This window comes from Macaca thibetana, chromosome 6 (genome assembly GCF_024542745.1).
Source record: "Macaca thibetana thibetana isolate TM-01 chromosome 6, ASM2454274v1, whole genome shotgun sequence".
NCBI lineage: Eukaryota > Metazoa > Chordata > Mammalia > Primates > Cercopithecidae > Macaca > Macaca thibetana.
Genome location: NC_065583.1, coordinates 62,122,318 through 62,149,068, shown reverse-complemented (window position 1 = coordinate 62,149,068; position 26,751 = coordinate 62,122,318). Strand labels below are relative to the sequence as shown.

General features: G+C 43.0%; 1 protein-coding gene across 3 annotated transcripts in view; it reads left to right on the top strand.

Annotated features, from left to right (window-relative positions):
• Nucleotides 1-26,751, top strand: part of TNFAIP8 (TNF alpha induced protein 8) — a 124,000-nt gene that overhangs the window by 33,693 nt on the left and 63,556 nt on the right. The window contains exon 1 of one of the 3 annotated variants that reach the window (XM_050794427.1): nucleotides 17,592-26,059. The exons of the other annotated variants lie outside the window; for them this stretch is intronic. Coding sequence (XP_050650384.1) covers nucleotides 26,047-26,059 — 13 coding nt within the window. The 5' untranslated portion in view covers nucleotides 17,592-26,046. Of the gene's footprint in view, nucleotides 1-17,591; nucleotides 26,060-26,751 lie in introns of those variants that run through there. 3 annotated transcript variants of the gene reach the window in all.

Sequence of the window (26,751 nt, the reverse complement as noted above, 5' to 3'; positions counted from 1 at the left end):
CCTTCATTTACTAAAGAGCCTCATATCAAGGAAAAATCAAATCACAAACAGCACCTTGAAAAATACTATTGTCATGTTACTTAGAATTAGAGAAGGTAGAAGTTTATTCTAACCCCTGTAATTTGCAGGTGAGCAAACTTCTATGGTGCAACATGTGGCATTTTGTAGCTCTTGCCCAACAGATAATTGATATTAAAATAATATTAGATACATATTACAGGAAGGCACACTAGTTGTGAATTGATAGCTTTCTTGCAAATGACAGCGTTCCCTCTTTCCTGCAGGTTTTCCAGCAATGTGCCGCCTGTGAACTCTCCTAGGGCAATCTGTATCATTTCCCAAGGGCTTAGTGTTGGCAAGTTTTGTCCCTCACATCTGTTTCTCTCTTTCTGTTTAATTAGATTTGAAATCTGTATTTTTCTCTCCTCGACGTTGCCCACCTTGTTTTTTGTTTGTTTGTTTGTTTCCCAGCTGTGTGTGCAGTACGTCATGCAGGCTCTGCCTTCCAGCCTCTTGGCACTGAAAGGTTTCCATTGCATCAGGAATGGCCTTGGGAGGAGGTCTTAAACAGTTGGCACTTAATAAATGGTCTTGACTGTATAAGCTTTTTTGGTCTTTCTTAAGACCGTTCTGGGCTGGGCACGGTGGCTCACGCCTGTAATCCCAGCACTTTGGGAAACCGAGGAGGGTAGATCATGAGGTGAGGAGTTCAAGATCAGCCTTTGAAGATAGTAAAACCCCATCTCTACTAAAACTACAAAAATTAGCCAGGTGCAGTGGCAGGTGCCCGTAATCCCAGCTACTCGGGAGGCTGAGGCAGGAGAATCTTTTGAACCCAGGCGGCAGAGGTTGCAGTGAGCCAAGATTGTGCCACTGCACACCAGCCTGGGTTACAGAGTGAGACTCCATCTAAAAAAAAAAAAAAAAAAAAAAAAACCGTTCTGATACTGCACTGGAAGAACATCTGAGCCAGCGTGTTCCTTGTTGCTCCATTTGACTCATGCTCTCTCCAGTTATCTATCATAGCCTGGTAAAAAGGCAAAAGCAGTTGTGCATGTGTGTGATAAAATTACTAAACTGTTTCTTGTTAACTGTCAACTGGCATTGAAGGAGACAGTTATTTACATTTTCAGTTGCTTTTTGTGAAATACAAAGATCAAAGACCTTTTCTGCAGTTTCCTCTTCGACTCAAACCACAACTTCCTTCCTCTATATTAAAAGCCTCTGCAACGTGCATTAGTATTCTACTTTCTCACCTTCAGTGACAAATAATAATTTTATTGTACCAAGTTGAAATGTGGTCACTTGAGGGCTTTTCTGTGGGTGCCTCTGCGTCTCTGAATGGACACCTTTGGAAGACACTTACCATGCTTTCAGCAGCATTTTTTGTTTTTATCTGTTAAAGGAAAAAAAGACTGTAGAAGTGTTCCTGACTAGATTTCAATCCTTTTTTGGTTTTTAGACCCTTTTGAAAATCTGATGAAAGCTGGAGGGTGGTGTTGCTTGTCACAGGGGCAGCTGCCACAGGGGCGGCTGTGGCTCACTCCAGCACATTCTCCAAAAGTGATTCCCTTTCAACAGTTGTTTAAATAAGATGGCAAGAAGATGGCTCTCAAGACTTTAATGAAAAGATAACAGTAGAGGAAATGGCAGAAGAGCAGGGTGGGTAGTTCTGCACATGATCGAAGCATCGGTGTTCAGACTATATGGGAGGAGCAGGGGAGGCAACCTGGGAGCATTCAGAGTGACTCCCCACTCACAAAAGGCACATCACCCCAGTCTCAGGACATTCTGATAACCCCAAAGCCCATCTAGGGGCTGCTAGGGTGTCTGTGGGCCTCAGGTTGGAAAATTCTGCTCTCGTCTTATTGGCAGTTAACGTGTGGGCTCAAGAAGTCTGGGGCGGATCATTACCTGAATTTCAGCTCTAATGCTTCCCAAGTGTGAAGCCTTGGCTAGTCAAATCATTTGCTTCTTTAGGCCACTGTTTGCCCACTGAAAATGGGAAGAAATAAAACCAGACGCATAGGACTGCAGAGGGCCAACTGGGAAGACCTGAATAAAATGTCTGGCACACTGTCACATAGCAGGTTCTCAAAAAGTGGCTGTGCTTTTCCCTTCTTCTGTCCATCTTTGATTTCTTTTGTGGGGAGAGGTTTTCTTCCCCAAGGAGATGGATTTTAGAGCTGTGGAAATCAGCTGCATTGAGGCTAATTGTATCTGTCAGAACTCAGATGCATTTGTAGATGTAGAGGTTAGGAAACAGATGCCACTCTTCCACTCCCCCCACTCCCTCCACAAGATGAGGTACTAAGGCTGGTGAACATTGGGCTGAGGCTAGAAACATGGTAAGGTCGTTCTGGGAGAGCCCCGAGTGGAGGGAACTCTGTGCTAATGCCCAGAAATTGAACTTCTCCTAGGACAGTTACCCCAACAGGGAGACTTCGCTGGAGAAGGTCAGAGGCTGTAGGCCAAGACAGCGCCCACTGGAGGACTACAGGGCACCTCTCACAATAAGGACAAGGAAAAAGGTCTCAGAAAACTTGGAGAGGAGAGAGAGCAAAACCTGGTCTGGGCCAAAGCCTAGTCCTGAAGGCTTATTAAAATGCTCTGAGGCCAGGTGCGGTGGCTCACACCTGTAATCCCAGCACTTTGGGAAGCCGAGCCGGGAGGATCACTTGAGGTCAGGAGTTTGACACCATCCTGGCTAATAATGGTGAAATACTGTCTCTAATAAAAATTAGCCGGGTGTGGTGGCACGCATCTGTAATCCCAGTTACTCGAGAGGCTGAGACAGGAGAATCGCTTGAACTGGGAAGGTGGAGGTTATAGTGAGTGGAGATCGCGCCACTGCACTCCTGCTTGGGCGACAGAGCGAGACTCCATCTATAAATAAATAAATAGGCTGGGCACCGTGGCTCATGCCTGTAATCCCAGGAGGCCGAGGAGGGCAGATCACGAGGTCAGGAGATTGAGACCATCCTGGCTAACACGGTGAAACCCCGTCTCTACTGAAAATACAAAAAATTAGCCGGGTGTGGTGGCGGGCACCTGTAGTCCCAGCCACTTGGGAGGCTGAGGCAGGAGAATGGCGTGAACCTGGGAGGTGGAGCTTGCAGTGAGCTGAGATCGTGCCACTGCACTCCAGTCTGGGAGACAGAGCCAGACTGTCTTAAAAAAAAAAAAAAAAAAAAAAAGTAAGTAAGTAAGTAAATAAATAAATGCTCTGAAAGCAGGGGTTGGCCCTTCTCTCCCCTGTCTGGTCCCCTTCTCCTTCCCCATACTCTTAAAACCTACTTAAGAGTTTTCAAACAAAAGCATTATACTCCAAAGCCTTAAATATTCCTAGCTTTGTTTTGGTGTTCATTTTTTCTGTTTTTATTTTATTTTATTTTTTTAGACAGGGTCTTGCTCTGTTGCCCAGGCTGGAGTGCAATGGCATGATTATAGCTCACTGCAGCCTCAACCTCCTGGCCTCAAGCAGTCCTCCCACTTCAGCCCCCAGAGTAGCTGGGACTATAGGTGTGCACCACCACGCCTGGCTAATATTTAAAATTTTTCATAGCAGTGGGGTCTTGCTATGATGCCCAAGCTGGTCTTGAACCCTTGGGCTCAAGTGATCCTCCTGCCTTGGCCTCCCAAAGTGCTGAGATTACAGGCATGAGTTACTGTACCCAGCCTTGGTGTTCATTTTAAAGGAAACAAAAAGTTGAAATGGCAGTGTGAATTTTGAACGGTCAAATAAATATTAAAAACCCAATGAATGGGCCGGGCATGGTGGCTCATGCCTGTAATCCCAGTACTTTGGGAGGCCGGGGTGGGCGGATCACGAGGTCAGGAGATCAAGACCATGCTGGCTAACACGGTGAAATCCCATCTCTACTAAAAATACAAAAAATTAACCGGGCATGGTGGCACGCGCCTGTGGTCCCAGCTACTCGGGAGGCTGAGGCAGGAGAATCGCTCGAACCTAGAAGGCGGAGGTTGTAGTGAGACGAGATTGCGTCACTGCACTCCAGCCTGGGCGGCAGAGACTCAGTCTCAAAAAAAAAAAAAAAAAAAAAAATCCAATGAATGAACTCATATCAATGGAACAGGCAAATAAGGTGATTAGCAAGAGCCGAGTAAAATTATTAAGAAGTGCTGATGAAGCAACATTGTGGGTGTTCACCCGTGAAGGAGGAACAAAGCTCTGGTTTATAGAGTTTGAGTGTTAAGCAGAGGAATAAAAGTATCCTTAGACCTGTGGTGCTTAACAGCCCAAATGTTCATCAAATTTAACCAAACCTGGTTTAACTAAGGTTAACTTTGTTGCGGTACTACCACAGGATGGACTAGTATGGAACCATGACAGAAAGAAAAAAGAGCTATATATATTGACTTTGAAAGATACACTATATTATTAACTTTTAAACTAATGTATATAATATGGTCTTGTTTAAATAAGAGGGAAGGTGGTAGGGTAAAGGGTAGGCATGCTTATTTGGTATTTAAAACTTTGGAAAAAATAACCAAATTATTATTTGGGATTCTAGCTGGGAATGGATTGGGGAAGAGTCTGGTTTGACACAGCGGTTTGAGCTAGGGTTTGGAAAGAGAGCTGGATTCAAATTCTGACCCTGCCCTTTCTGCTATTGTAACTTGGCAATTTACTTAACTACTTTCTTATGTAAAATGGAACTCATCAGAGCACTGACCTCATGAGGATGAAAATAAGATTTAAAAAATACTTAGTTCAATGCCTGGCACATAGTAAGTGGTAAGTGCTCACCATATTTTAATTTTCACATAGAACATGTCTTACTTTTTCATTAGAAAAAAAGAAAATAGAGTTATTTCAGTGGGAAGTAGTGGTTGAGGTTAAGAAGCTTAATGACATACAGTGGGACTCAAATGACACGCCAAAGGGGGCAGATTTGTTTAAAGTGAAGAGTGTGAACTTGTAAAGTTTATGAAATAAGAATGTGGCTGGTTGCAGTGGTTCACGCCTGAAATCCCAGCACACTGGGAGGCCAAGGCAGGGTGGATCCCTTGAGCTCAGGAGTTTGAAACCCCATCTCTGCAAAAAATACAAAAAAAGAAAAAAGAATATGAAGATCTACATTCAGAAGGAAAATGTTGGGTAATTATAGTGAAAGAATACCAAAGGGCAGAGAGGTTAGCTGTCAGATTATGCAGAGTAGGCAAATGTGGTAATTAAAAGTTCTGTAGATTCTGAATAGAATGTACATTTTTAAAAGAGAAAATGAAGTTCACTAGGACAATCTGTACTTGGGAAAATAGGCTATCTAATAAAAACCAGGACAAATACTTGTTTTGATTGTTTATTATAATCTTCACTTTGGCTTAATATTAAGAAGGTTTAAATTATATTAAAAGAACCTCAATGAAGATGGGGAAAAATTACATTGAGAAGATATTATATACAGTGAAAATGATTGACAATGCTTCAAAAATTTCCAGAACAATTGGATAAAAGTGGTCAGCTTCATATTTGTCATTTTTGTTACAGATAATTAGTTCAAAGCCAATAATTTATATGTGAGTTCAAGACTACTTAACAGCTCCAAGGAAAATTCTTCTTCTGCTTAGTATTTTAAAAGCCCACTCTTTAAAATCTGCCACAAACTCAAAGGAGTTTTACAGAAACCTTAAAGGCAATTGGAAGTCTGAGGGCACTCAGCTTGTAATGAAACATGAGGCTTTGGGGGCCAGGGTGGAGGGAGAGAAGGAAGGGGGGTAGGTTTTGCTTTCACTTTCTTGAGACCACCATTGCCAGAGCTACCAAACCCCCAAATCCAGAGATGTGATACTGTTCCTAAGGGTCTCGTAATAGGCACAGGCTTTGACATTTCATTTTATTTTAATGATGCCCTACAACAGGGAAGATATACATTTGCTAAAGTTTAGTACTCTCCAGAATGTGCTAGCCTCCTTTTTAACAAATGATGTTTATTATTAGAATTATCAGTACCTTTAATAATTTCATGGAAGTACAAATTATGTGTGCTTATTTTAAATTCTGGGACTGGTATATTGTGAAGCAGCCTTAAGATGGAATGCTTTTATTTGGTACCCATAGACATACTGTGATCCTTGTGCTTACAAAGTTTATACACTAGCTGGAGCAGCAAGACTCAGCATATGAAACATTTTGCATCTAGCTTAGTTTTTGAATTAAGTGCTAAAGTGTATGCTGCTGACCAATTCATTTATTCAGCAAATATTGAAGTGCTTATTATTCACTAGGCATTCATGTGTTAGGTTTTGAGGTTAAAGGGACAAACAAAATTAAGTTAGTTTTCCATGCTGTAGACAGAGTAAATGCATCTAGCATAAAAGCTAGTAGAGGCAGCATAATGTGGTCGTTAAGAATGACCTGTGTTATGACACATGCCTGGGATCACAATCCCAGCTACTCAGGAGGCTGAGGCAGGAGGATTACTTGAGCCCAGGAATTCTCATCTAGCCTAGGCAACATAACGACACACTGTCTCTTAAAAAAAAAAAAAAAAAAAAAAAAGGCCCTTGTCTGTCGTCTGTTTCGTTCATTTGTGAATCTCCAGCACATGGGACAGGGTCTAACCAGTGGTAACCATCCAGTATTAGTTGCTGACTGAATAAATGTTGATAGAAATAGTTCAGGTCCTCTTGGAACTTACAAACTAGTGGTAAGACCAGGTTTTCCCAATATGTTCATATGTTCTGTGAGATGTTTCCTCTCTCTGTCATATACAGATGCACACAAAAAACAGACAGATTCAAAGACATACACAGTGCCCTGTGGTCTTGTTGATGGAGTCTGGAAGAAAATTTGTGTATCATGCATCTGTCCATATCCACTAACTTTTCTTCTAATCTAGTCCAACCCAAATCAATGAAAACTTGAAACACTCACAGGCGGTAGAGTTCAGTTCATATCACTGATTGGGTTTGTTTTTTTGTTTTTGAGAACCAGAGACGGTATTGCATGGCGGTTAAAAGCATCAGCTTTGGGGCCAGAGAGAAATAGGTGCAGGTCCTGGCTTTGCCTTGGATAAGTTTCTTAAGACTGTGTAAGCCTTAATTACTTTGTCTATAAAATGAGGACATTAATAGCACCTGCTTTTCAGTGCTGTCAGGAGTTAGTGAGATTAAAGCATGTATGGCGCATAGTAAAGTACTGTACTCATCCTAAGCACTTCATACAAGTTACCGATTATTTATTTATTTTTTATTTTTTTCTGTTGCCTAGGCTGGAGTGCAGTGGCATGATTTCGGCTTACTGCAGCCTCCACCTCCCAGGTTCAAGCAGTTCTGCTGCTTCAGCCTCCCCAGTAGCTGGGATCACAGAGACCCACCACTACGCCCAGCTAATTTATATATATATATTTTTTTTTTTTTTTTTAATTTTTTTTTTTTTGAGATGGAGTCTCTGTTTGTTGCCCAGGCTGGAGGCTGGAGTGCAGTGGTATGATCTCGGCTGACTACAAGCTCCGCCTTCTGCATTCTCACCATTCTCCTGCCTCAGCCTCCCGAGTAGCTGGGACTACAGGCGCCCGCCACCCCGCCCAGCTAATTTTTTGTATTTTTAGTAGAGATGGGGTCTCACCATGTTGGCCAGGCTGGTCTTGAACTCCTGACCTCAAGTGATCTGCCCACTTTGGCCTCCCAAAGTGCTGGGATTACAGGCATTAGCCATCTTGCCTGGCCATAAGTTACTGATAATTCTTGTTTCTGAAATGGGAGAAGAATCCTTATCACGTGTGTATGCATGTGTGTGTCTCCTTACTTTTTTCTTACTCAAAAAAACAACAGTGTGTGTTGGCATAACCAGTAGGCTGGCACACAGTTGATGAGAATACTATAGCCACAGACGAGCTCTTAGGGGAACAGTGCCTTCAGGGGCAGTGCTGTGCCACTGTCTGCAAAAACTGGAATCAGGCCTTGTGTTGTTGAACACACTGAGGAAGCTGGCAGAAGACACCAAGGTGTAATGGGCAGGAGGGAAGCATGTGGGCTGTTCATGACCATGGAGCTTTTTTAGAGGAATCAAGCTTTTCTGTCAGCTCCTGGCAGGTTCCTGGTAGTGTCATCTATCTGAAGATAAACCCCACCTCCACCACCCACACACAGAGAAGTCTGGATTGCAGTTCCCGTGTGGGTCCTCTGGGTGTCTTCACATTCACAGATTTGTTTATTATTTTTAATGAACTTGGCATTTCTCTGAGGCTGATTTAATGGTGCCCATTAAAGAGATGGCAGCTCCAGAGTTTCTTCATTGTAGAGCTGGCATTTCACCACGTGAGGAGGTAATTCTGTCTTCCTACCTGTGAGGCTTATTTTCTAGATCTCCCAAGCTGGAGTGTTTTTAGTTGCAATGTTAAAGTTGAAATAAATCTTTATGCACTAGTTTCTGTTCACCTTAAAGGGTAAAGAACTTTGCAGATTAGAGCTACAGTTGACCTTTTCCTAGTTCTTCCACTTTTTTTTTTTTTTTTTAAAGGCAGGATCTTCCTGTGTCACCCAGGCTGAAGTGCAGTGGTGAGATCATAGTTCACTGCAGCCTTTAAGTCCTGGGCTTAAGCGATCCTCCCACCTCAGTCTCCCGAGTAGCTGGAACCACAGATTTGTGTCACCACACCCAGCTAAGTTTTGTATTTTTCGTAAGAAATGGTTTTGCCATGTTGCCTAGGCTCTTTTCCGAACCCCTGGGTTCAAGTGATCCTTGCCTCCCGACCTCCCAAAGTACTGGGATTACAGGCGTGAGCCACCACCCCTGGCCTTTTCCACTTCTTTCTGTGTCCTCTAATCATGTTGATTCTGGTACCAAGATAAAGAAGACCCTAGTTTAGAGAGATACAATGCATTTTTGAGTTGGGTTAAATTGATTAAATGACTTACTTGATGTCATTGATAAACTCTAGGGCAGAGATTCTTACACTTGGCTGCACATGAGAATCTCTTTCAAAAACCCAGGTGCCTCAGGTGCCCCAGGCCTACTCCAGACTAATTAAGTCAAAATCTCTGAGGGTGAGACTCAGGTATAAGTATTTTTAAAACCTCCTCAGATGCTTCCAACATATAGCCAGTTTAAGAACCTGTACTCGAGAACATGGCTCTCAGCTGGGGGCAGTTTTGCCCTGCCCGCAGGAGACATTTGGCAATATCCAAAGACAATTTTAGCAAACCGGGAGGGGTTTTATTAATTTAAATTTAGTGGGAGGGGTTATTCAGTGGGTAGAAGACAGAGATGCTTCAAAGCATCCTACAATGCACCCAGCAGCTCCCCATAACAATTATGTGCGCCAAAATATCAGTAGAACCAAGGCTAAGAAACAATGCTCTAGAAAAATCAGGCTAAAGAAATGCCAGAGCAATGTATATGCCTGCTGTAAGGAAATAATAGCATGTAGAAGTTTACATTTTTAGCCACCTGGCAAGATAATAAAAAGGAAGTGGTTTCGTCTCTGCCCTTTGAGTCTCTTCTGCGTCTGCCATCACGGAGGCCTTTCCTTGTGGCCGGTGCACCTCCTGGTTCCGATTTCTTGGGTAGGACTTCTTCCTGCAGTTCCATAAGTTTATTGTACTTGAATGGCTTGGAAGAAGACCAAAGTTAAGAATGTTAACTTTGTATGTAACCCATAGAAATTAGCCAAGATAAATAATTTTTAAATAAGCTTTTAAATTGTTTGGGCCTGATATAAAGTTTTCTAAAATTACAGAATTAACCATTTGAAAGGGATTACATAAGAACTTATATAAGAAATCTGATTTTGTGTGCTGTAGAGACTTCTTTTTCTTCTTTCTTCCTTTTGATTAGATAAGAGGAGGCTAAGAAAGGCATTTTTTAATTGTATCAAAATCAGTTTTGTTTAATTTTGAGATATTCAGGAATGCTTTCATAGCTGGTTATATTGACCTATATCATCAAATATTTACCTTATATAATAATAATAATTATTATTATTAATATCATCATTTGAGATAGAGTCTTGCTCTGTCACCCAGGCTGGAGTGCAGTGACGTGATTTTGGCTCACTGCAACCTCCGCCTCCCAAGTTCAAATGATTCTCCTGCCTCAGCCTCCCAAGTAGCTGGGATTACAGGCACAGGCCACCATGCTGGCTAATTTTTGTATTTTTGTAGAGACGGGGGTTTCGCCATGTTGGCTTGGGCTGGTCTTGAACTCCTGACCTCAAGTAATCTGCCTGCCTTGGCCTCCCAAAGTGCTGGGATTACAGCCCTAGTTCTAGAACAAAAAGCTGATATAGGGCATTAAAGGTACCCAGCCTGCCTTATATAATTAATATCATGATCTTTATGTCCTCTGGACACATCCACTTTTCCAGAGTGTGGGACACATAAAAGATCTTTGTCATAAATAAGTTGTGTTTTTTTCTTGTATGCAGTTGTCAAATTTAGTGTTTAATCAAGGTGGTGAATTTAATTGATTTATCACCTTGATTAATTATATAAATTATAGTCAAACATTAATTATAATCAAACCGTTTTCTTCCCAAAAACTGATGAAAATAGATGGTCACAGCTCTTGAAATACTCTGAATTCATTGATCTTTCGCAGATGATTGATTGACACTTCCTTTTTTTTTCAGTTTATCCCTTTAAATGGGGATTTCAGGTGATACCTTTAATGCTCTGTATCAACATTTTGTTCTAGAACTGATTTTTTTTTTTTTTAAGATAGGTCTCCCTCTGTTAGCCAGGCTAGAGTCTGGAGTGCAGTGATGTGATCATAGCTCACTGTAGCCTTGACCTCCTAGGCTCCAGCAATCCTCCCACCTCAGCTTCCTGTGTAGCTGGGACTATATGCATGTGCCATCATGCTTGGCTAATTTATTTGTATTTTTATTTTTTTGTAGAGATGGGGTCCCCCTATGTTGCCCAGGCTGGTCTTGAACTCCTAGGCTCAAGTGATCCTCGTGCTTCGGCCTCCCAAAATGCCGAGATTACAGACATGAGCCACTGTGCCTAGCCTACAACTAAATTGATGTACATATGAATCTGGGGTGATACCTGTTGCAGTTTTTCAGTTTTTTTCCTCTTCCCCCCATCCTCCTGCCCCCTCCCCTCTCCTGTCCCTCTTCCTGCTCCTCCCCTTCCTCCTCACCATCTCATGAACCCTTGACTCCAGTGTAATGCAGTTTATTAATTCAGTAAACATTTCAGAACCTACCATGTGCATTTTGCATTAATTACTATACTGGTTTTAAAAATTGTTTTAGCCTATTATAGGGTTATTTGAGACTAAGCCAATACTCTTATGTGTTCAGGTCCCTTTGACTTCCAGTGGTTGGAATGTTTTAAAATAAGACTAGAAGAATAACAGCTCATATAATATTTGGCTTGAATATTCCTTCAGTTTTGGAACAACATACCTGTTTCTTCATTGAATGTTAGCAGTGACTACATAATTCAAGGGATACTTTAATTATAGTCTAATCCTGGCTTTTGTAGCTGTGCTTTTAACTTAATTTATAATTGCATTAAAAGTATTCCTGGCCAGGTGTGGTGGCTGACACCTATAATCCCAGCACCTTGGGAGGTGAAGGTGGGAGAGTCACTTGAGCCCAAGAGTTCAAGGCTGCAGTGAGCTGTGATGGCACTACTACACTTCAGCCTGGGCAATGAAGTTAGATCCTGTCTCTGAAATAAGATAAGATGAAATAAAATAATACTTTTGGATGTGTAAACATTTGGGTTTTTCTTCTGGCTTTGGAGTTTGTAGTCCAACATGAGGTTTTGAGAAAATAATCAGTTAATGCTGTAGAGACCCTTTCCTAAAAACTTGATTTAATGAGAACCATTACAAGGTGTGCTTAATAACAAGGCAGCTGTTGATGGTCAAATTTTCTCCTCTCTGAGAGTCTGAGTGAGTGTGCATATGTTGAGTGTGTGGTGTGTGTGTGTATGTACATACATGTTGTGGGAGAGTTCTCTGCTAGAATTGGGGAACAAGATGGAGAGAAACATAATTAAATGAGTGCTTAAGGATTGAGTGGATTAAGCCCAACTATCCTAGAACTTCTCTGGTTTCTTGGTAACCAGGCTTAGTATGGGTTATTTCTATGTATATTGGTGTACCTTTTATTCTATTGTGCTTGACAGTACGTTCTTTATGTTAAAGCATGCCAAGGTGGATTTGTAGCCCCTGTCTAGATATTTTCTAGAATAGGATCTATTTGTCTATGCATGTGGAAAGAACTGGTTTGGTTTAGGGAGTACATAATTAACAAGGTGGGACAGGAGTTACTAGTTTTCAATTGTTTGAAAGATGTGAAAGAGGAATTAGACATATTCTGTGTATCCCGAAGGCACAGCACCGGAACCAGTGGATTGAAGTACGGGAAAACAGATTTCTGTTCAGTTCAAGGAGTGTGCGAAGAGATCACGAACCATGGGTTTGTGGTGGGGTGGATGGAGTGCAGAAATTGCCTTTCAGTGGAGGTTGTCATGATGACTACTGGGAGGGGACACAGGGCATTCAAGTAGTAGACTGGGAATAGACATTGGACTAGATGATTTTTAAGGTTGATTTCAATCTAGCCACTCTGTGATTTTTAGGACACATTATATCTGCTGGAAAATGAAAAGTGAAGATAAATCTGGCATTTGAAGGGGAATTTCAGATTCATTGGCTCAGGGTCCCTGATGGCTTTTTCTCTCCAACTTCTTCAAGTCCTCCTGCAATTATACTCTTTCTCTTGTACATCAGTTTCTTTCCATGTATGGAAACATCCCTATCACCATCAGAACATGCCTTTTTATCACCCTTCTTAAAAACCAAGTGAAAGAAATTTCTATATTCGATGTAGCCTTCCAGCGCTATGGCACTTCTCTCCTGCCCATTCTGGCAGAACTTCTTGAAGACTTGTCTCCTGGAGCGTGTGCAATCTCCCCTTCCTGCCACCCCTCCCCACTGCACCACGCCTCAAAAACCCTTTCTATTAAGGTCACCAAAGGCCTCCATTGTAAGAAATTCCATGGCCTATTGTAGTCCTTGTCTTTTTCAGCCTCTCAGTAGTAGTTGGCATCATCCACCCTGGCCCCCTTCTTTTTCTTTTTGCAGTATGCCCTTGTAACCATCCCCGCCCCCTCACTGCCCCTTGAAGCACTGTCCTGACTTGACTTCCAGGGCATCACATCCCCTTTTTTTCTCCTACCTCAATAACTGTTCTCTCCAAGGGCCTCTGCAGATGGAATTACCCCAGGGCTCAGTCATTGACTTTCTTCTCCATACTACACTGTTTCTAGGGTTCTTAACCTGCTAAAAACAAACAAACAAAACAAAAAAAAAAAACTAAACTAAAAAAGACTAGACTTTATCCAAGTCTAGTTAATTCAGAACCTTTGGGGAAGACTTGTGAGCATCAGTTTTTGTTTTGGTTTGGTTTGAATTGTTTTTTTTGTTCATTTTTTTGTTACTGGGCATACCAGCGTACAGCCAAGATTGAGAATATCAGTGATTTCTAGTCCTGGGGGATAAATACCAAATACTAATAACTTCCAAATTAATGTATTTAACACATTTTTCCCAGACTCCAGACGTGATAATTCTGTTGTCTGTTTTACATTTCCACTAGAAATAAGCATCTTAATTGCGTGCCCCTTCCCCCACACTGGCTCCTTCTTGGGTTTGCCCTTCATGCACACAGCTCTCAGGCCACAAGCCCAGGAGACATCCTGATTCCTCTGTTACCTCATTACACAGCTCACCAGGCAGCAAGCTCTTTCCACTTGCCCTAGCAAATATGCACATCCTAAATCTCACTGCTTCTCCCACCACCACTTCTCTTCTGGGTATACTCAGGAGCCTCCTAACTCCCGCATGCTCTTGCACTGTCACTCTCAGACAGTCCGTATGCAGTCAGAATGGTCTTATCACTGATGACAGTCATTCCCTTGCCCTGCCATGGCTTTCCATTCCAATGGACAAACTCCCCACTCCTTACCAGGAACTACAGGCTCCCCTTCATGTGGCCTCTGTCCCATTCTGCGAACTTGTTTCCTCCCACTCCCTCCTTCCCTGCCCGTCAGGCCACACTGACCACCATGCTGTTCCTCAAACTTCCCAAGCTCGTTCCTCCTACTTCAGAGCCTTTGCACACACCCCTCCCTCTGCCTGGAAGCCCCTTCCCCATAGGTTGTTCCTTGGCTCTCACCCTAATTTTTCTCCAGTTTCTGCTCAGATATTACCCCAGGAGAAAGCCCATCCAAAATGCTCCTCTCTCCCACCCACTCTGTAGCCCCTGCCTCTGGTTTATTTTTTCCCTCCACAGCATTTATCTCACTCAAAAATCCTGTTTTTCTGGCTATTTTGTTAGAACTTTTGTCACTGCTCTATCCCCAGGACCATCAGCAGTGCTCACACGCAGTAGATGACGTATACATACTTGTGGCTGAATGATGAAGTACTACTCCTTAAGCAGTAGTCCCAGGACCTAGGCGTTTCATCACTTCTCTGGCCCTTGACCCCTTTTCCAGCCTCTGAGCAGACCATGCTGGCTATGGCCAGGATCTCCTGCTAAGTTTATCTCAGAACCTACCCTCTTCTTGCTGCCTCCCATTTGGCCCCGTGCTGTTTACCAGAAATACACAGGCATGGAGAAGTTGAGCAACCTCTGGCATTTTAGTGCTAGGTGGGGACCTTTCTCTTCTCTTCCTGACCATTCCAAACGAGTCCACGCTGCTCCCGTTTTCTGTAGACAGACTGGTCCTCGATAATCCACTTTCCTGATTTTCCTCCCCCTTTTCTCTTTGCCCCTCATTGATCTTCTTTGCAGGCTCCTTCCCCTTTGTCCAATATCAAAATGTTGATATTTCTTGGTCTCTACCTGGATTCTCTGCCCTTCTTATTCCAGTCTCTCCCTGGTGACCCTGCCCATTCCTAGGGTTTCAGATTCTCTACATGCCGGTGACTCCCAAACTTATATTCCAGGCCCAAGCTCTTGTCTAAGTTCTAGACCTGGGTGTCTAGCTAGAAAATGTTCTTTGGTATCTCGCAGGCAACTCAAATTTGATGTGAAGAAAGCTGAACTTGCCTTCTCTTTCACTTTTCCCCTTAGTCAATGACCCAGGTAACTATCTCGAAACCTGGAAGGCTTATTCTTCTGGCCTTACCCCTATGCCCAATCAATTGCCAGTATTGTCAGTTCTCCCGGTGAATAGCTGTACACTCCATATACCGCCAGTCACTGTGCACTGCCACTAACTGAGACCAAGCCACTGCCGCCATCTCTTTCCTAGGTTACTTTAAGGGCAGTTGCACCTAGTCTAACGTCCTGTGCTGCTATTGGCTTTCATAAAATGTCCATCTCATTGCATCATCCTTTGCTTAAGATGCCTCATTAGGCCAGGTGCGGTGGCTCATGCCTGTAATCCCAGCACTTTGGAAGGCTGAGGTGGGCAGATCACGAGGTCAGGAGATTGAGACCATCTTGGCTAACACGGTGAAACCCCGTCTCTACTAAAAAATACAAAAAATTAGCCAGGTGCGGTGTTGGGTGCCTGTAGTCCTAGCTACTCGGGAGGTTGAGGCAGGAGAATGGCGTGAACCTGGGAGGCAGAGCTTGAGGTGAGCCGAGATCGCGCCACTGTACTCCATCCTGGGCAACAGTGTGAGACTCTGTCTCAAAAAAAAACAAACAAAAACAAACAAAAAAGATGCCTCATTAGAGTTTCAATAAAATCTAAACTTTTTAACAGGGCTTATAAGATCCTGAATAACGTGTTCCCAAACTGACTGCTTTTCTTGGAGTTTATGGGAAATATCTGCCTCCCTCAACCACACCCCCACCCCACCCTGCATACATACACATCACTCTTCTGGCTACTTGTCAGTCATTTACCCTAGAGTCTAACATAGGGCACAGTAAGGCCTCAATACATATTTGTTGCATAAATGTAGGAAGGCAGTGGTCCTGGATTGTAATTGTGTGTCCTCAAATTTTAATTTAATTTACCTTAAAAATGTAAGGCTTCCAGAGTCAAAAGTTGCTGTTTTGTTTTATAGTGCTGTGTATGTTTCCCTCCACTCTGTAGTTTCCAGAGGGTTATTAAAAATGGAACTAAAAGAAGTATGTGGGCTTCTGTTAGCAAATCAGTTTTAATCTGTACTCTTTGGCCGTTGAGTGCTGAGCTTAGGAGGCTACCAGATGGGGACACAGGAACCAAATCACCTTTGCTTCCCGGTGAGGAACGGGGGCGTAAATTGGCTGAATGGACTTCTGCAGTAAAACTCCTTCAACTTGAGCTTGTGTAAGCCAGGATCAAAATACCTCAGACTTGTTGAGACTTGTCTAGACTGTTTATTAAACTTTCAAACCTGTTTGGGAAGAAGGCTTGGAACAACAGTAGGTTTGGGCTTGTGAAGTAAATCTTATTTAAAGGAAATAAACAAAAGCTTAATCATGTTTACTTTGTAACAATATAGGTAAAACTGTTGGTTGCTGTTGTAATGAATCTAAAAAAGAATAGAGAATGTTTTTTTTCCTTAGAAGTTCCAGGTTCAACGACGAAACCCCAAAAATACAAAAATTAGCCAGGTGTGTTGGCTGGCGTCTGTAATCCCAGCTACTCGAGAGGCTGAGGCAGGAGAATCACTTGAACCTGGGAGGTGGAGGCTGCAGAGAGCCAAGATCGTGCCACTGCACTCCAGTCTGAGCCATAGAGCAAGACGCCATCTCAAAAAAAAAAAAAAAAAAAGTTCCAAGTTCAATATTCCCAACTTCCCCCTCGGGGCTGGGAGCTCCTGGGTGAGGTTTCTAAGTCTCCATCCTCTCAGAACTCCTATCTTTAATTTCTTCTTGCATAGATCAGAGGGGCCTCCGAGTCACTGCTGAGTCACAGGGATAAGCAGAAAGGGAATGACACACTTCCTGCCCCAAGTTCTAGGGAGTTTTTATGGTTTGTTTTTCTGTTTCGCTTTGAAGATTCCCTGAAAAGACAGAAGATTGCCCCAGCTGCCTCCTGATTGGCAGCCTCTATTTATTTATATGATTTCATAGGATATCCTCTCTGCTATACCTTGTAACTCACAGGGTTTTTGAAACCTTTTCCCCTTATCACAGCAGTATTACATGTTTGTGTAGTGTATTTATCAACTACAATTTGACCAATTTTTTTTTTTTTAAAAAAAGAGGCACTCTTTATTGTCACTACCCATAAAAAAAAATGTATTGTGAATATCGTTATTCCTGTCTCTTTTCTGTGTGCTTATAGTTTTCTCTTTAAAAATTGCATATGGCTGGCTGGGTGCGGTGGCTCACGCCTGTAATCCCAGCACTTTGGGAGGCCGAGGCAGGCAGATCACAAGGTGAGGAGTTCGAGACCAGTCTGGCCAACATAGTGAAACCCTGTCTCTACTAAAAATACACAAAAAATTAGCTGAGTGTGGTGGCGGGTGCCTGTAATCCCAGCTACTCAGGAGGCTGAGGCAGGAGAATCTCGTGAATCTGGGAGGCGGAGGTTGTAGTGAGCCAAGATCGTGCCACTGCACTCCAGCCTGGGCAACAGAATGAGACTCTGTCTCAAAAAATAATAATAATAATAATAAATAAAAATAACAATTATATATGGTTTTATGGTTTAATATAATTTCTTTGCTTTTATGTATTATTTTGTAGCCTTTGTGAAGAGTTCTCATGTTATTAATACTCTGCAAGATCAGTTTTAAAGATTGCATTACTGGCCAGGCACAGTGGCTCACACCTGTAGTCCTAGCCCTTTGGGGGCCTGAAGCAGGAGGATTGCCTGAGGCCAACGGTTCAAGACCAACCTGGCCAACACAGCAAGACCCTGTCTCTTAAAAAATAAAAAATAAAAAAATAAAGACTGCATTACATGCCATTATATGGATGTGCCATAATTTACCTACCCAGTCCCCATGTGGATACTTAGGCTCTAAAAGTTTTCATACAGGGTCATTGTCATAACCCCATGCAGCTTCCTTGCACTTGTCCACACTTCTGTCTCTTTCATGGGATATATTCCTGTAAGTGGTTCAAAGGGCCTGTGAAGTTTTCAGGTTTTTGACCTTTATTATCACTTTGCCTTCCAGACGTTTGTCCTGTTTTACATTCCCACCATATAATATAAACTCCTTACCATGTCTTGTATGGTCTACATATTCTGGCCTTTGCCTAACTCTCAGCTGCTTCCCGCACCTTTCCTCCCCTTGCTTCCATCACTGTAGCCGCACCAGGCCCTATAACCTCCTTCCCCTGAAGCATGCCTGGCTTGTCCTGTCTTGGGCTGTAGCACTTGCTCTTTCTACTGCCCAGACCATTATTCCTGCTTTCAGCATATACCTCCGATGCCACTTCTGCTAGAGTGGTCTCCGTCAGAACCCCCTGTTTATTTTTGCCCTAGCACCTTTCATAATCTGTCCTTTATTTATGTATGTGCCTACTGGTCTGCTGCCACTTTTTCCCACTGAATGTCAGTTTTGTAAGACAGGCAACCCCTTATATTTCATTTCCCATGTCCCCAGCATCTAAGTCAGTGCCTGCCATTCAGTAGGTACTGGGTAAATGCAGGTGGATTCATTCATGCTGAATGAATGAAGACATCTCCCTGTCGTCTAGAAATGTGTGGTGTAATAGGGTAGGGCTGATGAGGTGTGTATAGTGATGGTTACCTCTTGGAGCCAAACATGGCTGTCTCTTGGAGCAAAATGTGGGAAATGCTGTAAGTGTTCAAATATCATGGAGATGCAGAAGTGGGAACCAGTGACTGGCTACAGTGTCACGAAAGGCTTCGTCTGAGCTGAGCCTTGGGAGACTGGCAGTGTTTTGCAGCTGGTGATGATGGAAAGAATCCAAGGGGCTGAGGAAAGCGGGTGAGCAGAGGCCCAGAGGCAAAACGGTGGGGGCAGGCCTGGGGATTGCTTTAAATCCTATGTTGACTCATGGACTTGGACCCCTGAGCAGCAGGGAAGCATTGCATGTTCCTCATCAGAGGGTGACATGGTGAGTGAGGATATGGAAGTGCTTTTTAAACTTAATTCTAGGTACACATGGCAATGTTAAGGGTGATCAGGCTGTGCTTTGGGAAGCCTGAGGACAACTAAGTAAGAGGCAGAGGAAGTTCAGGCCAGAGGATGAGCCTGAAGGAGGTTGGGGTGATGGGGCTGGAGATGAGGAGAAGGCAGAGGAGTGTTTTGGAGGTGAGGAAGAGGGAGAGTGGGACCCACGATGACACTGAACCGGAGAGTTTTAGTTTGCATGACTGATGGGAAGATGAGACATGGAGCCCTAGAAGAGCTGTTTGGAAGTAAGAACACTTACGAATTTAGTTTTGACCCATCCCTTTACTGAATTAGTGAGCCTCTTCCAGATTAAACCAGCCCATGTGCCTTCCTTTGTCCTGAAGGGGCTTGGGTAACAAGAAGATAGAAAAGAGGAGACAGAAGTATATACCACAGGATGGGGGCTCGGGCTCCCATGGCCTCTTCCTCCTCCGTAAGAAGAGGACTGCATTTGTGGAAAGGGAAATGAGGCTCCAACTCCTTTCCAGGAGATGAGATGTTGTCTCCTGGAAATGTCTGTTCCCAGGCCCCCATTGGGAATGATTTGCCGCCAGCCTTGTCGTTGAGTAAATTTGTTCATGTTGTTAGCCTGAGGCAGATGGGGGCGGATGGGTGTTTACTGTGGAGTACATGAACATGTGGGCTCAGGGTACAAATGGGAAGAGGCCCAGAACTGGGTGACACATCATATTTCCCCCACAAACATTCAAAAATGATGTGTGCTTTTCTTAGGGAAAAAAATCAAAGGGAAAGTACTCAAGACATATTATAATTCTGATTGCTGTCTAAATTGAAAAAGGTTTTTTGTTTTGTTTTTGTTTGTTTGTTTTTTGGGACAGAGTCTCGCTCTGTTGCCCAGGCTAGAGTGCAGTGGCACGATGTCTGCTCACTGCAACCTCTGCCTCCTGGGCTCAAGCGATTCTCCCGCCTTAGCCTCCCAAGTAGCTGGGACCACAGGTGCCCACTACCACAACTGGCTAATTTTTGTATTTTTAGTAGAGACGGGGTTTCACCATGCTGGCCAGGCTGGTCTCGAACTCCTTGCCTCAGGTGATCCACCCACCTCAGCCTCCCAAAGTGCTGGGATTACAGGCGTGAGCCACCGTGCCCAGCCGTGTTATCTTACTTAAGCTTTACAGCAACCCTAGGAAGGAGGTTATTATTATTCTCATTTTACAAATGAAGTGACTGAGGCCCAGAGAAATTAAGTTACTATCTCAAGGTCATACAGTAAGTGGCAGAGATTAACTTGAACTCAGATATGTCCAACTCAGCTGTTACATTATAATACATGAGCTTAAGAAAAGAAACTTCTTGAAAGTGTGAGAAGATATATTAATGTCTGGCTAGGTGAAGTAAGATGAAAGAAAAGAAAGGGAACAGGTCTCCCTGCAGGGAAGAAACAGACCATAAGGAAGATCAACCCAGCTGGGCTTGAAATAGCTTCCAGGGAAGAACCTGAGCAGTTTCTAAACATTTTAAAATATAATCTAAAACGACAATATACTTACATTGTTCAAAAGTCAGAATGTAAATATATAGAGTGGAAAAGCTCTTTCTCACCTTTGCCACCCACTGCAGTTCTGACCCTCGACCCTTGCCCTTGCTTCCAAGAGACAACTTGGCCTCCCAAAGTGCTGGGATTATAGGCATGAGCCACTGCGTCCAGCCTGGAAAAGTTTTTGAAACTTAGTTTTCAAAACAAAAATGTGGTTTGAAAATACCCACATGGGTAAAACTACATAATGAGAAAGCTCTCTGTCCTCTAGAGAGGGAGTGGAGAGTAGAAGTGCTTGGCTAGCATTCTCTGGAAAGTTGTCTTTTCAAGAAACCACCTTCTGCTACCTTAAAAACAAAAGGAGGTTTAACAGAATGCAAATGGAAGTGAAAATGGGAGAGGCACAGATGAGAAGCCAGCAGAACCTGGTGAGTAAGTGACCACCCAAACCAAGGGAGGAATCAGTGATGACTGAGTGACAAGGTTGTGAAGGGAGCCAGAGAGGTTAAAACAGAGAGAAAAAAATAACTGGTTGGTGATGGAGGGAGGAGGAGAAATTTAACTTGGGAAATATCATATGTTGCCTTATTAACCAGAATTTCTAGAAATTTACAGAGAAATTTACCTTACAATTGGATAGTTTTTCTTGGCAAATTGAGAGTTTAATTAGTTTAGTATTTTATTACTAGGGATCATGTTCAGTTTTACATGAGGTTTTGCGATGGAAGAATGCTATAAAATGTCAGGACTCTGTTTATATTCAGTTCAGTAGAGAATAAACCACATTCAAGTGCCAGCATGTTTATTGCAGCCAGCACTCAGTGTTTCTTTGCTTTCTAAATGCTGATTTAGTGTTTTCATTGGTGGTGCAAGTGTGAAGAGAGACTTGAGCATGAATCATAGGAAGAGAGACGTAGATGCTCATTCTGCAGGCCTAGGACCCAGTGAGTGCCGCAGCTGTGCTGCTCACGGCTAGTGGTGGGATTCTGGGCATGCCTTTCAGCCTCCTTGGATGGCCTTGTTTTCCTCACTTGTGAAATGAGGTTAGATGGTATTGGCGGTCTTACCAACACCCAAGTTATCTGATGCTAAGAGAAATTAGAGGACAATCTTCTTTTTTTGCTTCTAACAATAACATTTTTAACAATTTATACTTAAAACATAGAAACAAGTACTGCATGATAGAAAGGCCTGCCTTCCCACACTTACCTTTTGTGCAGCCCATTTGGGTGGGTAACCTGAATGGCAGCTGTGATGATGACAGAACTGAGCAGTCTCTGCCCCAGTGCTGGCCCTCAGCAGCAGCTGTTCACACTGCTTAACTCATCACTCTACCTGGCCTCAGGAGGTCTTTTGCCTTTCTATTAAATAGAAACGTGTTCTTTCTGTTTTCCATACAGTTTACTTTTTGTGCTTTCTGTCTGGTGAATCATGGATGCTTTTGCGACATGATATGAAGAGAAAAAAGCCAGCAGACATAGGCTCATATCCCAGCATTCTGCTGAACAGATACGTTAACTTTATGGAGCTGGGTTTCCGCATCTGTAATCCAAGGATAATGATGCCCACCTCCCAGGGTTTTGGCGAGGACTGAGTGGACCACAGTGAGAGCACCATGCACACTGTGGACATCTCCAGGTGCTTAGCAGCAGGATTTCCCCAGCCTTGTCTAGACATGGACCATGCAAGGCCATGTCTAGACAAGGTTGGGGAAATCCTGTGCCATGCAAGGCCTCCATTATGTGAGAAGTGAGTCTGACCATCCGCTGTCTCTGTTAGAACATCTGGAAAATGCTTCTGAGCATATTGTTTATCTCAGTCACCGAGTCTCCTGGAATAATTCCTTCTCAGCCTGCCTTCCTCCCTGCTTCACCAATGACTCTTTCCTCTTTGAAGAAGAGGAGAGAGACAAAGAAGAGTAAGTTAAATAGAGGAGGGGGAAGCTCTGATTAGCACCATGGTTTAGGGAGGCCATTGAAAGAGTTAGCATGGGTGGGATTCAGCATATGGAGGAGGGTACAGAGAGGACTGATGGGAAGAGAGAAAGGTTGAACAGAAAGAAAATGAAATTAATCTTGGCAGCCATGGCATTAAGCACTCGGGATTAGGGAATGTCCTGGGAATGCCAAAGCATAAAGGCCAAGGTGTTTTGTAGACATTTCCAGTTCTGTCTGAAGCTGTAGAATTAGATAAAATAAACAAATGAAAGTGTCTTTTTTTTTTGCAGACACAAATGTCATCACTGTTTTGATGATTTGTTGAATGTGCTGCTGATAAGGATGTGGGTAGCTATAAAGGAAACATTTTTCTTGGGGTATGTGACAAGCAGTGGATGAAACTAGGCCAGCGAGAGCATGTGTGTCTAGAGATTGTTCTGGGAGGGTAGGGGTTAGGCCTCATGGCCTCTCCTCTCAGCCCTGCCCTATTGTGCAGGGTCCTGTTGAATATGCTGCTTAACCTCTCTGCTCTGACACTCACTTTGGAAACTGGGATTGCCACCCACTTTCGCTGGGTGTGGGGAGAGTGAAATGATGTAAGTGATAGTCTCTTGCTCTGAGATGCTGAGATAATGTGGAGCGCACACACACGGAAGAGAAGGATCTGATTTTCTCATGGCCGCCATCATGTGTTTGCAGAGAGATAGAGAAGTACCAGATAAGATGGCCGCAGACTTCCCTAATGACAGCTTATTTGCTGTTATTGTGACACTCCAGAGTGCCTCCATGACTGGCAGTGCCAGTTGCACTCTCAGGGGCTGGGGGTTAGGGGTTGGGGTACAGATTACCCCTGCGCTTCTGCTGCAGAGCTGTGCTCACCAAGAAAGAGGCCAAGAGCCACCTATATTCCTGACCACAAGTTGCTTTCACAAAGCTGGGTCTGGACAGATTCTTCAGCCACTAGGCCACCAGGCAGGGCTCCTAGGGCTGGAAGTTCTGGCTGCCTGCTCTCTCCTCCTTGCTTTGAAGCATGGGTGATGCATTCACATTGGGCGACCATCACAATGTTGATCCCTGAACCTACCTAGAGTGTCTTAATTCACAAGTCCTATGGAAGCATGGAAGTGCTGTGCGCAGTCATATCTACAAAGAGATATTAGCTTTTTTTTTTTTTTTTTTCTGTAAGGTTTGACTGCTTCACAAGTACTTACTTGAGAATCTCCCTGCTCTGTAGCCTATGTCTGTGACTCTTCTTTCTTCCCAAATATAGTAGGATAAGCAGGATGCTAACTGCTGGGACTGGTTTAAACAGCACACTTTGAATAGACCGGGCGACATCCTGGGCACTCTAGTCTCAAGTGAGAGAAAAGGATGTCTTAGGGAAATGCCTGTGCAGATGCTTTGCTTTTTGTTCTCCTGTTTTTTTGAGAGCTCTCTCCAAAACCAGGAGTTTCCTGCTGGGTGTAGAGGTGCCCACTGGATACATGAGGCTCCCATGTGCAGCCTCCTCTGCCCTTGCCTCGTGTTGGCACCTTGCTGGTGCCTCCCCGACTGGGCCTAGAGCATGTGTAAGGATGGCAGTTGTTTTCACGTAGGACTGCAGGATTCTTCCTCCAGCCTTCTCTTCCTGCAGCCTCACTGCACTGCCCCATCCTCCCCCAGCAGAACTGGAAAGAGTGGTTTCTGGTGACCACCTAGCCATGCGGCCACGACTGAGGTCACATTTTAGGGAAATGTGAGAGGCCTGTTCCTCTGTTTAGATGCAGTATTTCTTTGTAACTTACCCTTGGAATTGCCAGTGAGTCATAGCCTGGGAAGTCCTTGTGATTTAGAGTCCGGCACTTCCAGGAAGAGCTTTCGCTTGACATCTTCTTTGACCCTTAGTCCCTGATGAAGTTTACATGGCATGAAAGACCAGTCAGAATTTGGGGAGATAACCCAAAAGAACACAAAAATATGGTTTCTAAGGTATAAGTGTCATATCGCTCTGAGTTAGTCACATGATAATGTAGGCCAAAGACAATAAGAAATGTAGAGATATGTTTGTAAACTGATGTTGATTTGGTATCTCTTTTGGCCTCCTTCCCAAATTAGTATTGGGCATTTGATTTTAATTTTGGTCAGTAATAATGCTCATTACTGCTTGAGAACTCTATGTGCATCAGGCAATATGTTATTTGCTTCACGTGGTTCTCTTTCAATCTTAATAGCAATTCTGTGAATTTGATGATGTTATTCTCATCTTAAGAAGTGCAAAATTGATTGCTCAGGGGTGTTAAATAACTTGCACATCTACATAACCAGAAAGTGGCATAAAGAGACTGTGAACCAGGCCTTGGAGAGTTTGTCTATTTTCCACTTTTTTTGCCAGGTGCCTGGTACATTCAAGGCAGAGTGTTATTGTTACAGAGTATAAAAATAAAATCAAGAAGCTTACCATATAGAGAGAGTAAGATAGATAAACAACCAAAGATAATATAAGGACAGCTGTGATAGATACCAAAAGTGTTACCAAGAAAGGTCAACCAAGGTGCAGTAGGGGCTAAAGGAAGAGGTTGAGATCATACATACCTAATTGGGGTCACCCAGGAAAAGCCTTCTTAGAAGTGGTGCACTTGAGGTGGATCTCATAGAACTGGCAGAATCTTATTTGGGGGAGTGGATAAGGAAAGATTTGTGGGTGGCAGTGACTGCCAAATGCCCAGGTAAATAAACAGGCTCCTAAAGAAACTATTAGATTGTGTATATGCATGTATGTGTGTGTGTATGTGTATATGTATGTGTATGTGTATGTGTATGTGTATGTGTATGTGTGTATTGTGTATGCCTGGATACACTCACGCTTACATTCATTATGAAAACCTTATATACTCTTCCAAAGCAAAAGACTAATGATTTCAAGTAGCAGCGTTGTCCAAACTGTGTTCTCTAGTTCTCCTGAGAACAGAAACACCTCTGAGCAATACGTATTATTAATAGATGTTCATGTTTATACAGGTAGGAATGAGGTGTTTTTTTAATTTTCTTTTTTTCAGGCATCTGCGAATGGGGCCTCTCCCTGTTTTTTTTAGTTTTTTTTTTTTTCTAAGTATCTGTTTCTTTTTTCTAGCATGTTGAAACGTTAGACTTCCTGTTTCTGCTTGATTTTGAATATACTCCTGTTTGCTTGTCACAGGTATTCTTGCATTTCTAGGTAGTTGTAGTTTACAGGGAGCAAGTGCAGGCAGCAACCAGTCCATCCCGGTTGTGAATGTGGAGACCTCTCTGGACTCACAATTAAAGGCTACATAGTGCATTCCACTACAAGTGACGAAACCTGGCTCCCAGAATAACAAGCAAGACAACTTTCAAAGTGACTGTTGTTGACCAGCGCCTTCTGTGCGTTTATGTAGTAAACTTATGGTACATTTTTCAAAAGGATAGTATATATTATTTTGAATTATTCTTGAGAAGGACTGAGCCTCCCCGAAGGTGATGCAGGTGCTGTAGTGTACACGTCAACAGGGTGGTTGCGTGCATTCCTCAAGTCTGTCTGACTACCAAGATACTGTGAAGTTGTCCTTCTGATTGTATACGGGGAGAAAATGCTGAAACTAGGTGAGTTAAAACGGCTCTCAGAATATGTTTAGATGTGATGTCTTTGTTGAAATCTGATAAAATGTTCAGATGACTAACATGGTATTGCTTTCTTCAAGGAAATAATGTTTGGTCGTGGCTTTAGAGCTACTGTGTTCAACAAATCACTGTTTTGTTTTGCTGTGGCTCTGGGTTTGAGGAACCAGTGTTAAGCTGAGGGAGGTATGAGTACTGTGGGTGGAAAAATGGCATTTGAAGTTTGCATGTAGCAGTTTCATTTGTAAAAGATAAAGGTTTGAAATGTTTCAGAGATGGGACTCTGAAAAGATTGGATGGCTTTTTCACCCAGAGTTTCTCTTTTACATTTTCCATGCATTTATTAACTGTGGGACACCTCTGGTTCCCAGTGGTCTGGCAGCAGTGGTAACACCGTGGGGCAACCCGTAAACACAAGGGTGTTTATTTCTATTATCTCATTGGATAATTGTTCGAATATTGCTGTTACCATTTTCTCCTAACAACCAAAAAAAAAAAAAAAAAAAAAAAACTTACCTTACATATAAAGCATTTTGTACTTTTAAAATAACACCCTAGGTTTGTTTTTAGCCATACTTAATGTTTCACAAGTAGACTTAATTTTATTTTTAAAGTAAATTGAAAAAGTTATCAAGGATTGGAATAGAGTGTTTTAAATAGCCCTTAAAGTTATATTG